Source organism: Mustela nivalis, assembly GCF_964662115.1.
Source record: "Mustela nivalis genome assembly, chromosome: 5".
NCBI classification, from domain to species: Eukaryota; Metazoa; Chordata; class Mammalia; order Carnivora; family Mustelidae; genus Mustela; species Mustela nivalis.
This window is the reverse complement of record NC_139024.1, coordinates 58,038,636-58,052,294: the sequence shown is the minus strand read 5'-3', so window position 1 is coordinate 58,052,294 and position 13,659 is coordinate 58,038,636. Positions and strand designations below refer to the sequence as shown.

Below are 13,659 nucleotides of genomic sequence, written 5' to 3'. Positions count from 1 at the left end.
GGTTGGCACCCTATTTCTTAGTATGATTTTTGGCTTTGCAGACCATATGGTCTCTGTTAACTACCCATCTCTACTACCCATCTCTACTGTTGTAGTGTGAAAGCAGCATCTGGCATGTAAACAAATCAGTATTATTTGCCAATAAAACTTTATTTACAAAAACATACAGCTTCAGATTTGATCCAGTGGTCATAATTTGCTCACCCCTAGATATTTCCTTAAACTTCTTATTCTGACAAAATTAGTGCGTAAGAATTGTAAAATAGTAGAGTTCCTACTCACCCTTTACCAAGTTTCCCCAATTTAAGTTACAGCTTAAATAGTATATCAAACCCAGGAAATATACATGGGTAAAATGTGTATTTATGGTTCCATACCATTTTATTACATGTGTAACTACCACCACAATATAGATCTAGAACTATTCCTTTTCTCCCCCTGCTCCCAATTTTACTCTCAAGGAATCTTGACATCCAACATAGGGCTCAAAGTTAACATCCCTGAGACCAAGAGTCCTGTGCTCCATCAGCTGAGTCAGTTAGCTGCTCCCAGAACTATTCCCCTACTCAAAGGTCACCCTCATTCTACTCTGTATAGTCACAACAACCTCCCTCCCTGATCATCCTTCCCTGTTGGCAATCAGTAGTTTATTCTCCATCTCTCTAATTTTGTCATTTTATGATTGTTGTACATATGGAATTACACAGTACATGACCTTTTGAGATTGGCTTTTCTCGGCATTGAGATCCATCCACGTGTTGCATGTACCAGTAGTGTTCTGTTGTTGAACAATATTCCAGGGTTTGGATGAATCAGTATAACCATTCACCTGATGCAAGGCATTTTGGTTGTTTTAAATGATTCTTCTAAGGTTCTAGTGATCACATGCTTTATGTGACTCAGCATTCTATCACAAACATGATAGGCCTTGATCTCCATGTTTAAATTGGCTGAATAAGCAAGTGTTCCCCTTATAGTCAAGCTTCAGAACTGAATGTGGTTCAGAATTCAGTGGCCCATCCATTTTAGGTGTTCAGTTGAATCCTATTGTATCTGTCATTCTTTTAAACTCATTGAGCTGTTTAAAACTTGCTGATTTAAATAAGAGGCTTTTTTTCCTTTAGGTACTTCCCTTTGTTTTGCAGGTTAATACCAACCATCACCATACCTTTATATTTATGGTGATGGTTGAATAAAGTTTCAGTACTTGTGGAGATAAAGAGTTGGGTTTGAGTCTCCATGTTACCACTTAACCACCTGTGGTCTTTGAAAAGTCCCCTAACTTTGTTTTCTTACCCATTAAAAAAAAAAATAGTCCCTTTAAAAAAAAAAAAAAATAGTCCCAACTCTGTGAGGAGTAAATGAAATTATATAGGTAAAGTGTTTAGGAAGCAGTAAAATACCATACAAATGTTACAGTATGATTCATAAAAATAAAAATCATCCTTAATTAGTGGTTAAGAAAAAGCAGTTTTACTGTTAAAATGAGTACCTTTTATTTACTAGTAAGCATATGCTTGCTGAAAAGAAACAAGACTCCGTTTTACAGAGTTAGAAGGCCAAAAAACAGAGAGGAAGAGTAATATTTCTGTATGCTGTAATGGATGACCTGTGTTGCAAATACAATACCATCTGGCAGATGTGAGAAGAAATCATTTAAATCAACAATGTCTGTAATGAACTACCATCTGATTCCTGTTAATCAGTCCTTCCTTTTTCAAACCGTCTTCTTCTGGTTTCCATGACCTTGCTCTCTCCTGTTTCTCCTTCTGGCTTATCATCCTCATCTTCTTGGCCCTTAAATATGGAGTTCTCTAGGGATCATCCCTGTACTTCTCTTTCCATGACCTCTTCCCTGGCAATATCATGCCTTTACATCACTCTCCAAACAAAGCCTACATCTGTGTCTCTAGCCCTGACCTCCCTCATTTCCATCCTGCTGGCTGAATGACTCTTACAAACTCAGTATTTCCAAAGGTGAGGTCATTTTTCTTACTAAGATGGCCCTTTTCAAAATTTGTTTTTGTCCACAGCCCAACCCTCTTCTCAGTCCCTCTGCACTGTTCTCTCTTTGTCACCTCCTCACATCTAGCCATGTTGTCAATTCCTTGAGTACAGTACCCCTCATTTCCTCTTTTCTTTCCATTTCAGGTTACACCTTTAGCTTTTTAACTGAAATGGCATCTTCCCTTCCCACTACCATCCGTCAGCCTTCCACAGCTCTGTTCAGATTCTTCCTACTTGGTGTCCCTGATTGTCCCCCTTGTTTGTAGAATAAAGTCCAGATTATTAGTCTAATATAAAGTCATCTCCATGATCAGCTTTTCTTTTTTTTTTTTTTAATTTTTATTTATTTGACAGACAGAGATCACATGTAGGCAGAGATGCAGGCAGAGAGAGAGGGAGAAGCAGGCTCCCCAATGAGCAGAGAGCCCGATGTGGGGCTCGATCCCAGGACCCCGGAATCATGACCTGAGCTGAAAGCAAAGGCTTTAACCCACTGAGCCACCCAGGCGCCCCATGATCAGCTTTTCTAATCTATATGCTCAACTCCAAAGGAACTTAAAATAGTGAGGTAAAACCTTTACAGAATTCCACATTGTTTCCTTTCCTTGTGACACTTAACTTCATTTAATGCGCGCACACACTCCTTTTCTCTGCTGGACCCATGTATGATCTCTCTCAATATTTCCACAGAGTTGCATGTAGCAGATATTTATAGAATGAAGGATTGGTCCTAAGGTAGGAACTCAATTTTTGTTTGGCTCACACATTCACCAAGTATTTATTGAGCACCTCAGATACTTTGAGAAATAGGGCACATGTGGGTGCAGTCTCAGCCTCTTTTTTTAATTGACTTTATTCTTCATTTAACTTTTAAAAATACTGGCTGCATATTAAAAACATTAGCAAGACTGTGTTGTGATTACAGTCCCTCATTTATTCACTACTGTGTATAAAATGGTAGCAGTGAGTGTTATTCACTGACCTCATTAAGAATTCTGACCTTTTTTTTTTTAAAGATTTTATTTATTTATTTGACAGAGAGAAATCACAAGTAGATGGAGAGGCAGGCAGAGAGAGAGAGGGAAGCAGGCTCTCTGCTGAGCAGAGAGCCCGATGCGGGACTCGATCCCAGGACTCTGAGATTATGACCTGAGCCAAAGGCAGCGGCTTAACCCACTGAGCCACCCAGGCGCCCCCCAAACACCCCTCTTTAGAATGAGGCTTATTCTCACCTGCTTCTGCATTGTAATGGTGCCATCTTTCCTGATTTGGATAGAAGTCTCTTTATTTCTACCTGGTCCAGTTCATCAGTACCTTATATTCTGCTCCTTTCAGGTAGGATGACCTGCTGGATGACCAGCAAAGAGCATTCATTGTGAGAGTGCCATTCTCAGGAAAAGCTTAAATTTGATGATTAAGTGACTCTTTTCATATAATCTGTGATATATTGCCATGCCTTCATTTAGCACACAAAGAGGACTTACACCCTCACAGAAATCTTAACAATGTAATCATTAGATAATTTATGACTTTATACTAAAGTATTAACTTTGTACTTATGTCTAAACCAAAGCTGCTAGACACTTAGTTTAGGAATATATTAAAGAATCATGTTCTGGTTACCTGAAGAGCATGGAATTTACCTGTTCAGTAAAGTGAGATGGCTATCTTAGAAAAAGATGGGTGAGTTTATGAAATACCTTCCTAAAAGAAGGAAGTTGGTGGGGAGGGAAAAGAGAGTGAGGAGATCAGGCCATTGAGGTCCCCTCCAGTTAGTCATTTCTTCTTAGGCAGGCAGTTCCACGAAACTAACATAATGTGCTTTTGGATCCCATACAGATGGCAATCAGGAGTTACTTCCCTGTGAAGTCTGTGGAAGACGCTTTGCAGCAGATGTTCTGGTAAACATAAAGACATTTTGTAGATGTGTTTCGTTGGAGTTAAATGAACTGTCAAGTCAGTGAGGAGGCTGCAGCGGCAAAGATTAAAGACAGATGTGAAGGGAAAGCCAGGGAAGAGAGGTCCATAACCTGTGGCTGGCAGGTCTGGAGGACACTGAGGCACATAGATGCCACCCCATTCAGAGGGGAGCTTAATTAAACATGGTACTCCTAGAAAAAGGATGCCAGATGAAAGTGTTTTGGCACAGTTGATTGTCTCTTGAGAGGTTTTGGCTCTTTTGCCTTTTCTATAAGCATCAAAAATCCAAATTTTAAGGCCAAAGCACCAGGGAAATTAGCTAGTCAAGAGGAATGAACATTGAATTTGGAGCATCTGGAAACTTGGCTTTTAGCCTCAAATTTGTCACTAATTCTGACAAGTCCTTTAACCTCCCTCTGTTTTCTGCTTTGCCACGTATAAAGACAGAACCTTTCAATTTCAGGGATTTTATGTAATTTGAACAAAATGGATGTAAGGCCTGTTCCAAGATCTAATTTTTAATCAGACTGAAACGAACTGCATGTTAGGTCCCCTGATTGATGCCTATAAGTGGAATTAACTTTTTTTTATTATTTCAAAATTAGGGAATCAAACAGTTATTAGATTCCAATATAATAAGGAGATTCCCAAGAAAAATGTTTTAAAAACACTTGAGGTGATAATGCGACTTTGAGTTTGAACGTTTTAGATCAAGGAGAGGTAACCAAACAAAGAAATTGGACTATACACCTGACTGCATTTGGGGTAAAAGACTGTATAACTAGGTTGTAGGTTTTCTTTGGGGAATTTTAAAACTGAAATATGTTCTAATTAACTGTAGCTAGAACTTTCCAAATTTAGGAGCAGGAGCTCAAGGGCCTGTTGTGGCCCAGGAACCCACCAGTGTGCTGCTTTTCCCAGATCAGGTCTGTACCCCATAAGAACGAGTTTGAGACCTAGAAGGTACCATTCATTTGGGGATCACTAAATGTCATGTATGTCTTGGGTCCTCTTGGATTTTACTTCTAGACCTATCTCCAGGCTACAAAGAGCATTTGATCAAGTGATGTGCTATCTCTCTCATTTAAAATGGTTTGGCCTGGGGCTGCTGGGGGGCTCAGTGGATTGAGCATCGGACACTTGATTTTGGCTCCAGTAATGGTTTGGAGCCCCATGTTAAGCTCTACACTCAGTGGGGAGTCTGCTAGAGAGTCTTTCTCTCCCTCTCTCCCTCCCATCCTTTCTTTTTCTCTCCCTAAAATAAACAAATAAACCTTTAAAAATAAAAGAAAATGGTATGGCTTGTTTGTAACAAGGTGCAGGGATTTTTATAGAGCCCCTGTATTTTGTTGGACAAAGGAACTATGTGTTAAAAATTATGAGTTACATATCCACCAAAGAAGAGGACATTTAGTTGGAAGTTGTTGGTGTAATCCTGTGCTGGTGCTGTAACAGATTTCGTAAGGGTGGTACACAGGCAGAGCTCTGTGTGTTGATTCCCTGTCTTATGTACTAGAAATGCTGAGTACTTAAAGGATTACTTGGCTGGAGTAAAGAATGTTTTCCCTGCTGATCGTCTGTTAAATGTTAAATATTGTAATGTTTTAAAACTATTAAATGCCTAGATTTGCTCTAAAATAAATGACTTCATGGATGTGAAATGTTTGGATAAATTAAAGGAAAATATCTTCATAATGTAAATGGAATTGGTGTATCCTTCATTTATTTGTACGGTTGTCCCAGTTGTCTTTTGCAGATGTTCTCAAATATTTCTTTGAAACCTCTCCACTCCTGGAGGAAGTTAAGTAGTTTAATTTGCTGTATGTAGAAAAGTGACCCCGTTAAATTCAATTTTGAAATAGCTGAGTGGTAAGAGTTTTCCTGAGAAAGTTCCACTGGTAGGAACTAAGTTTCCCCCTGCTGTATGCAAAAGACTGTTTCAAAAGAATGGTAAAACTGAATATTAGGATTCTTAGGACTCAGATTCCCTGTTAGGTTACCGGATGACTTGCTCACGGAATTTGGGAATCATGGACACAGGAAACAGAAGACATAATCAGGAGAACTTCCTTGGCTGCAGTGAGTACCTAGCTCAGTATCAGAAATATTTATTTCAATTTAAACTAGAAAGTTTGCCTTTCAACATCATTTAATGCCTGGAACCACTCACACAGTTAAGTGGTAGAATTCAATATATAAAACCAAATTTGAAGTAAGTCTCTATAGCTGTGGAGGCCTCTTCTTGACCTTACCCTCATGCAATATCTAGTGGTGTGTAACATGGGTGGAGAGAGCCAGATGGATTTGCTCTGCTGTGCTTTGAGAGTTGGAGAATGAACTTGGCTCTGAAGGTGAACCCTGTCACTCCAGTGGGGGCTGCCTGAGTACAAACCTTGTGACTGTACATGTTAAAAATTTTAATCCCCGCTGTTTCTTTTCTAGGAAAGGCATGGACCAATATGTAGAAAACTCTTCAACAAAAAACGTAAACCTTTCAATTCCTTGAAACAAAGATTACAGGGCACTGACATTCCCATTGTGAGAAAGGCTCCTCAATCCAAGGTACTATCAATATCTTGTTGTTCTTGATTACATCCTTAAGTACATTAAAGCCTCTTTTTGGCTCTCTGGTTTCATTTTTGCTTGATAGTACAGTGTAATGTCATGTAAGTATAATCCACCTTTACTGTTTTCTTTTTAATCATGCTCACTTAGATTTCGAAATGTATTTCAGATACTTTCCAGATGTGGCAAAAAAGAATCTCGTTTATGTTTTCAATAGTGTAGCGTTAAATCTAGCAATTAACTTGGAAGAGAATCCCTTTTAATCTTACATTTAAGTCTTTCTATAAAGTTCTGTAGCTTGTTTTTCTGATCGTTATTTTGTGGCTTGCAAATTTTATTACAGTATTTTCCAGACCTCTTTTTTTGTACTATTGAGAACAAATTCTCTTTTCCCTCCAAATTTCAGTCCTATTTCCTGTAAATTTAAATCTCAGGTTAAAATAAAATTGTAATGGAGAGATGTACAGTCTAGGTTAGTAAATATTGATTTTGTTTTTTAATAGCCTCAGCCTGTGAGGAGATCTAACTGGAGACAGCAACATGAAGACTTCATTAATGCCATCCGTTCGGCAAAGCAGTGTACTCTAGCCATTAAAGAAGGCCGACCTCTCCCCCCTCCACCTCCTCCAACCATCAACCCAGGTGTGTGGCCAGTTTGGTTTGCTTTTGGCATTTTACTCTTAACCAATTGTGCTTAGATGATCATGACTTGCTTTCTCCTATGCATTCTAAAATAAATAATAGCAATTAAATTCTATTAAAGTAATTTTATCATACAATATATCTTATCCTAATTTGTTTTTAATTCTTCATAAAGATTCTGTGTTTTCTTCTAACTCCATGAGAACACCACTGTATGCAATGTCATGGCCTATAAGAATGGGGCTGTGCAGGGCAGTTCCACAGTAGCTCCCCGTGTCAGATACCCATATCTCTGGGTTGTTTTTTGGGGGGAGAAGGGTGGTTTTGAGGTAAAAGTCCCATGATAAAGAATTCACCATTTAAGCCATTTTAAGTTGTACAATTTCATGGCCTAAAGGTTTCTTACCCTAAACTTTTTATTTTGAAAGTTTTCAAGTTTACAGAAAAGAGGAAGAAACAGTACAATGATCACTCATACCTTCCACTGAAATTTGACAGTTGTTGACATTATTATATTTTCTGTCTTTTTATTTTTTGGGGGGGGCAGAACTATTTAAAACTAAGTTTCAAACATTATAACACTTTACCCTTAACTGGGTCAGTGTGCATTTCTTAAGGATGAGTGCTTCTTCTTGCATAACATATAGACTCATATTTTCCCAGTTATCTTAAGAATGTCTTTTAAAGTTCTCTGCTTGCCCCCTAGTCACAATCTAGGATTCAGTCAGGGTTCATGCATTTTTGTTGTCTCTTTTCTTTAATCTTGCACAATACCCCTATCAGGCCAATTATCTTTTAGAATATTTCTTTTGCTAGATATGTCCGTTTTTTTTACTCAGGCTAATGTTTAACTTGTTCCTCTATTTTGTTTTTTGTAAATTAAAAATTTGGACTAGAGGCTCTATTAGATTAATAATATTAATTCCTATCAGATATAAGATCTTTAAACATGTTCTTTCATTTCATAGACTGTCTTTTCACTTTCTTGATGGTCTCTTAATGATGCACAAAAATTAATTTTGAAGAAGTCAAATTTTTTTTTATGGCCTAGCATTTTTTTTGTGTTGTGGCCTAGCATTTGATATTAAATCCAAAAAAATCATTCCAAAGTTTGTGTCATAAAGCCTTTCCTATATGCTTTCTTCTAAGAGTTTTACAGTTTTAGCTCGCTGTTTTTCTCTTTGATCCAAGTGTAGTTAATTCTGTATGTGGTATAAGGTAAGATCCCAACAATCTCAGAAGTTGGTTATCTCGTTTTACATGTAGATATCTAGTTCTCTCAGAACTATTTGTTCAAAAGAATATCATTTCCCCATTGAATGATCTTGGCACCATTATCAAAAGTCAGTCAGTCATATATGTGAAGATTTATTTCTGGGCTTTCTGTTCTAGTCTGTTTTCCTTATGCCAGCACCACCCTGTTTTGATTACTCTAGTAAATTTGTAATAAGTTTTGAAAATTCTCCAAGATTGTTTTGGTTATTTGGGGACCTTTGAGATTTCATATGAATTTTTTGATGAGTTTTTTTCTATTTCTGAAGATGCCATTGGAATTTTGATAGGGGTGCATTAAATGCATTAAATCTATACATAGCCTTGGGTAGTGTTTTCATCTTAACAGTATTATTTTCCAGTCTATGAACATAGGATGTATTTTAATTTACTTATCTTCTCTTTAATTTCTGTCATGCATATTTCATTGAGTAGATGTAGGAATATACAAGTCTTTTAGCACCTTGATGAGGTTTATTCCTAAGTATTTTATGCTTTCTAATGTTATTATAAATGGAATTGTTAACTTTGTTTTCATGTTGTTCATTGCTAGTATACAGAAATATGACTGATTGTGGAGTATTTTGTATCCTGCAACTTTGTTGAATTTTGTTAGCTCTCACAGTTTTTTTTTAGTGTGGATTATTTGGGTTTTCTACATATAAAACTATGCCACTTGTGAACAGACATAATTTTTCTTCTCCAATTTGTCTTTTCTTTTTCATTTCTAAATCCTCTTGCTAGAACTTCCAGTACTATATTGAATAGCAGTGGTGAAAGCAGACATCCTTGTCTTGTTTTCCACTGAGTAAATTTTATCTGAGGGTTATCAATGGCTATTTAAAGCATAAATAATAGCATTTTATGAGGATTTTGACATGGAATTAAAACGAATGAAGATAATATAACAAGATTAAGTAAGGAAAATGGAATATATTGTTGAAGGTTTCTGTACATTATACATGAAGAGGTTTAGGACTCATTAAACATGAATAGGTATAGTATTATTTGACGGTAGAGTTGTATATCTTAAAGATGCCTATTTTATTTTTTTTTTTAAGATTTTTATTTGACAGAAAACGTGAACACGAGAACAAGCAAGAGCGGGTGGCAGGCAGAGGGAGAAGCTGACTCCCCTCTGAGCAGGGAGCCCAAGGCGGGGTTGATCCCAGGACCCCAGGATCATGACCTGAGCCAAAGACAGACACTTAACCGATTGAGCCACCCAGGTGCCCCATTAAAGATGTCAATTTTAAACTCTAGAGTAAACACACACAAATATGGACAAGTAGCTAATAACACAATTAAGTGGAGTAGAGAGGAAATGAAAAAGAATTCAGTCTAAGAGAAGATAGGGGAAGGGGAGGGGAAAAAAAGAAAAGACAGAATAAAGACAAAGTAGGATGGTAAACTTAAACCTAACCATATGGACAGTTGCATATAAATGACATAAACCCTTCAAATAAAAAGCAGATTATTGTACTAAATAATAAAGCAAGGTCCAATTTTATACTTTCTACAAGAAACACTTTAAATCTGAAGACATAAAGAAGTGTGCCAGGCAGGTGACAAAACAAGGAGGTGGTGCAGATAGGCCTAAAGCAGCAACACCCTCACTAGGGGACAGCTCCTCTTGTGTTAGCAGGGCTGCTGCCTCAAAGGAACACACACCAGGATTGCCAGATCTAATTTCTCAAAGGATGGCAAAAACTGTAGATTTCCTGATTTATATACATCAGAAGCTCAGTTTTTTAGAGACTTCAGGATTGAGTCTCTGAGGTTGGAGGTCAGGCAGTGGTTTTCCGTGGAGGGGTGGGAATGACCAGGAGTAGACATGAGATGCATTGCTAGGAATGTTCTGTGTCTTGATATAGGCTGGTTACATGGGTGTGTACAGCGTATAAATATTTCATGGAGACATACACTTATGATTTGTGGCTCTTCTCTTGGATAAAAAGGTAAAAGAAATAAACACCAGCAATGTCAAAACAACTATAGACAGGATTGTGAAAAGCATGGGGAAGGATATGTATGCAAATAATCATAAAACTGGAGTGACTAATACTAGTATCAGGCAAAGCAAACATCAGTGTTATTAACAGGGGTAATGATTAAAAATACAATCATCAAAAAGGCCTATCAGTCCTAAATGTTTATGTACCTAGTAACAGCTTCAAAGAACATGAAACAAAAACTGGGAGGAGAAGTAGAAAGATTCATAATTACATTTGGAGATTTTATCATTCCTTTCTTAGTAGGTGATAAACAGCAGGAAAATCAGTACGGATATAGAAAATTTGAACAACAGTATCAACCAGTTTGACCTAATTGATATCTATTGCTATAACGCGACATGAAGCAACAGCAGAATATAATTCTTTTTAAGTACGCAGGGAGCATTCATACAAAATAGACCATGTGCAAGACCACAAAGTAAGTCTCAATAAATGTCAAAAGGATTGAAATCACACAGATTATGTTATCTGTCAAGTAGAATTAAGTTAGAAGTTAATGATGAAGGCATATCTAGAAGATTTCCTAGTATTTGGAAATTATCAAGTCATTTCTAAATGCATGGATTTAAGAAGAAATCATAAAAGAAATTAGAAAACATTTTGAACTGAATGGTAATGAAAACACATCAAAATTTGTGGGATTCAGCTAAAATAGTGCCTATAGGGAGTTTTATAGCTTTAAGTGCTCATATTAGAAAAGAAGAAAGGTTTAAACCATTTACTTTATTCTTCCTCTTTAAAAAGTTAGAAGAACAAATTATACCTAAATTAAGTAGAAGGAAGAAAATAGTAAAAGTAGTTCATCATAATAACAAAATATTTTTAAAAAGCAGATGATCATCCCAGTAGGTACAGGAAAAGCCTGTGATAAAATACAACACCCATACATGTTTTAAAAATGAAACTCAAAGGTAGAAATAGAAGGGAATACCTTAAGGGAGGACATCTTTGAGCAATCTACAGCTAACATTACACTTGATGAAAAACAACACTTTTCCACTGAGATCATGAAAAAGCAAGGGTGTCCTTTCAGACTACTTCTGTTCAACACTATACTGGAGATAAAATACCCAGTATAATGAGGAAAAAATTATTAGAGAGGAAGAAGTAAAACTGTCTTTATTCGCAAATAATATGGTCATGAATGAGTTAAGTGTAGAAAATCTTAGTAAACTGTAAGAAATCTACTACAATTAAAAGTTCATTTTATACACTTTCAGGATATAAAATCAAGGGGTGCCTGGGTGGCTGAGTCAGTTAAGCATCCAACTCTTGATTTTTTTCTCAGGTCATGATCTCAAGGTCATGAGATTGAGCCCCTCGTTGGGCTCCATACACAGCTTAATATTTTCTTTCCCTCTCCCTGTGCCCCTTCCCCCTTGCTCATGTGCACTCTTCCTCTCTTAAAAAAAAAAGATACAGGGGTGCCTGGGTGACTCAGTGGGTTAAAGCCTCTGCCTTCGGCTCAGGTCATGATCCCAGGGTCCTGGGATCGAGCCCCACATCGGGTTCTCTGCTCGGCGGGGAGCCTGCTTCCCCCTCTCTCTCTGCCTCCCTCTCTGCCTACTTATCTCTGTCTGTCAAATAAATAAATAAATAAATATTTTTTAAAAAAAAGATACAAAGTCAATATATATTAGTAAATTTTATTTCTATATACTAGCATAAATAATTTAAAAAATTAGAATTTAAAATTTCTAATTTAAAAAATTAGAATTTATTTATTCTTAAAAATAATTTTAAAAATTAGAAATACTATTTACAATTATGAAAAAAACACTAAATACTTAAGCATATATTTAATAAAATGTGTAAGACTTGAAAAATGAAAACCACAAAACACCATTTAGAGAAGTTAAAGATGACCAATATAAATGGAGAGATTTACTATTTTCATAATTTGGAAGAGTCCATATTATGTTATGATATCAGTTCTTCACACATTGATCTGTGGACTCAATGTAATTCCAGTAAAAATCCCTGCAAGTTTTCTTTGCCAAGTAGGAGTTCACCAGTTGATTCTAAAATTATATGGAAATTGAAATGATCTGGAATAGCCAAGATGGTTTTGAAAAAAAGGAAAAAAAGCAAAGGACTTACACTGCCTGATGTCAAGACTTATTTTGATGTTATAGTAACAAAGTAATTTGATATTGGTATACCAGTTGGAACAGAAATCACCCATCTATGGGTGATTGGGTTTTGACAAAGGTAATTCAGTGTAGGAAAGGATAATCTTACTAACAAATGAAACAGAAAACTAGATACCAATTTGGAAAAAATGAGCCATGATCCTCATGTAAGAATTAACTGACAAAAATTAATTCACAGTGGAACATGGACCTAATATAAGCACTACAATCCAAGATTTCTAGAAAAAACAAAATTCTTTGGTCTAAGGGTCAACAAAGTTTTCTTAAGCAGGATGCAAAATATACTAATGATTTTTAAAAAGGAAATTGATAAATTGGGCTTCACCAAAGCTAAAAATTTTAGTTTTGAAGGACACCATTAGCAGAGTGCAAAGGCAAGCCACAGCACATATATCTGACAAAGGACTCCTATTAAGAATATATAAAGAACTCCTACAACTCAATAATAAGACAACCCAATAAGAAAAAAGGCAAAAGACATATTTGAACAGACACATCCCAAAATAATAGCCAACAAGTACATAAAAAAGAAAATCAGCATCATTTCTATCAGGGAAATGTGGATTACAGCCATGATGAGATACCACAGCATGCCCACTTGAATAGCTAAAATTAAAGACTGACAATACAAATGATAGCTAGGATGTAGAACAGCTGGAAGTCTCATAGACTGCTGATGGGGTGTAAAATAGTACAGCTACTTTGCACTGGTATTTTCTTAAGTTAAACATATACTTATTTATAGAGCAATTCTATACCTAGGTATTTATGTGGAAAACTGGAATCATGTTCTTAAAAAAAGACTTATATGTTAATGTTCATAGTAGCTTAAATTAAAAAAAAAAAAAAACTGGAAAAGAAAAGCATAAACAGGAAAAAAACAACCCAGCATAAGCTGAAGAAAAAAAAACAAATCTGAAAATGCCCATCAACAAGCGAATGGATAATCAAAACAGGATATACCTCCAAATAAGAAGAAAGTGCTGGGGCGCCTGGGTGGCTCAGTGGGTTAAGCCGCTGCCTTTGGTTCAGGTCATGATCTCAGGGTCCTGGGATCAAGCCCCACATCGGGCTTTCTGCTCAGC

General features: G+C 36.5%; 1 protein-coding gene across 1 annotated transcript in view; it reads left to right on the top strand.

Annotated features, from left to right (window-relative positions):
- ZC2HC1B (zinc finger C2HC-type containing 1B) overlaps positions 1-13,659 on the top strand; it is a 45,585-nt gene that overhangs the window by 6,517 nt on the left and 25,409 nt on the right. Inside the window, exons 2-4 of the mRNA XM_082730815.1 lie at positions 3,847-3,908; positions 6,370-6,489; positions 6,996-7,134. Coding sequence (XP_082586941.1) covers positions 3,847-3,908; positions 6,370-6,489; positions 6,996-7,134 — 321 coding nt within the window. The remainder of the gene's footprint in view (positions 1-3,846; positions 3,909-6,369; positions 6,490-6,995; positions 7,135-13,659) is intronic.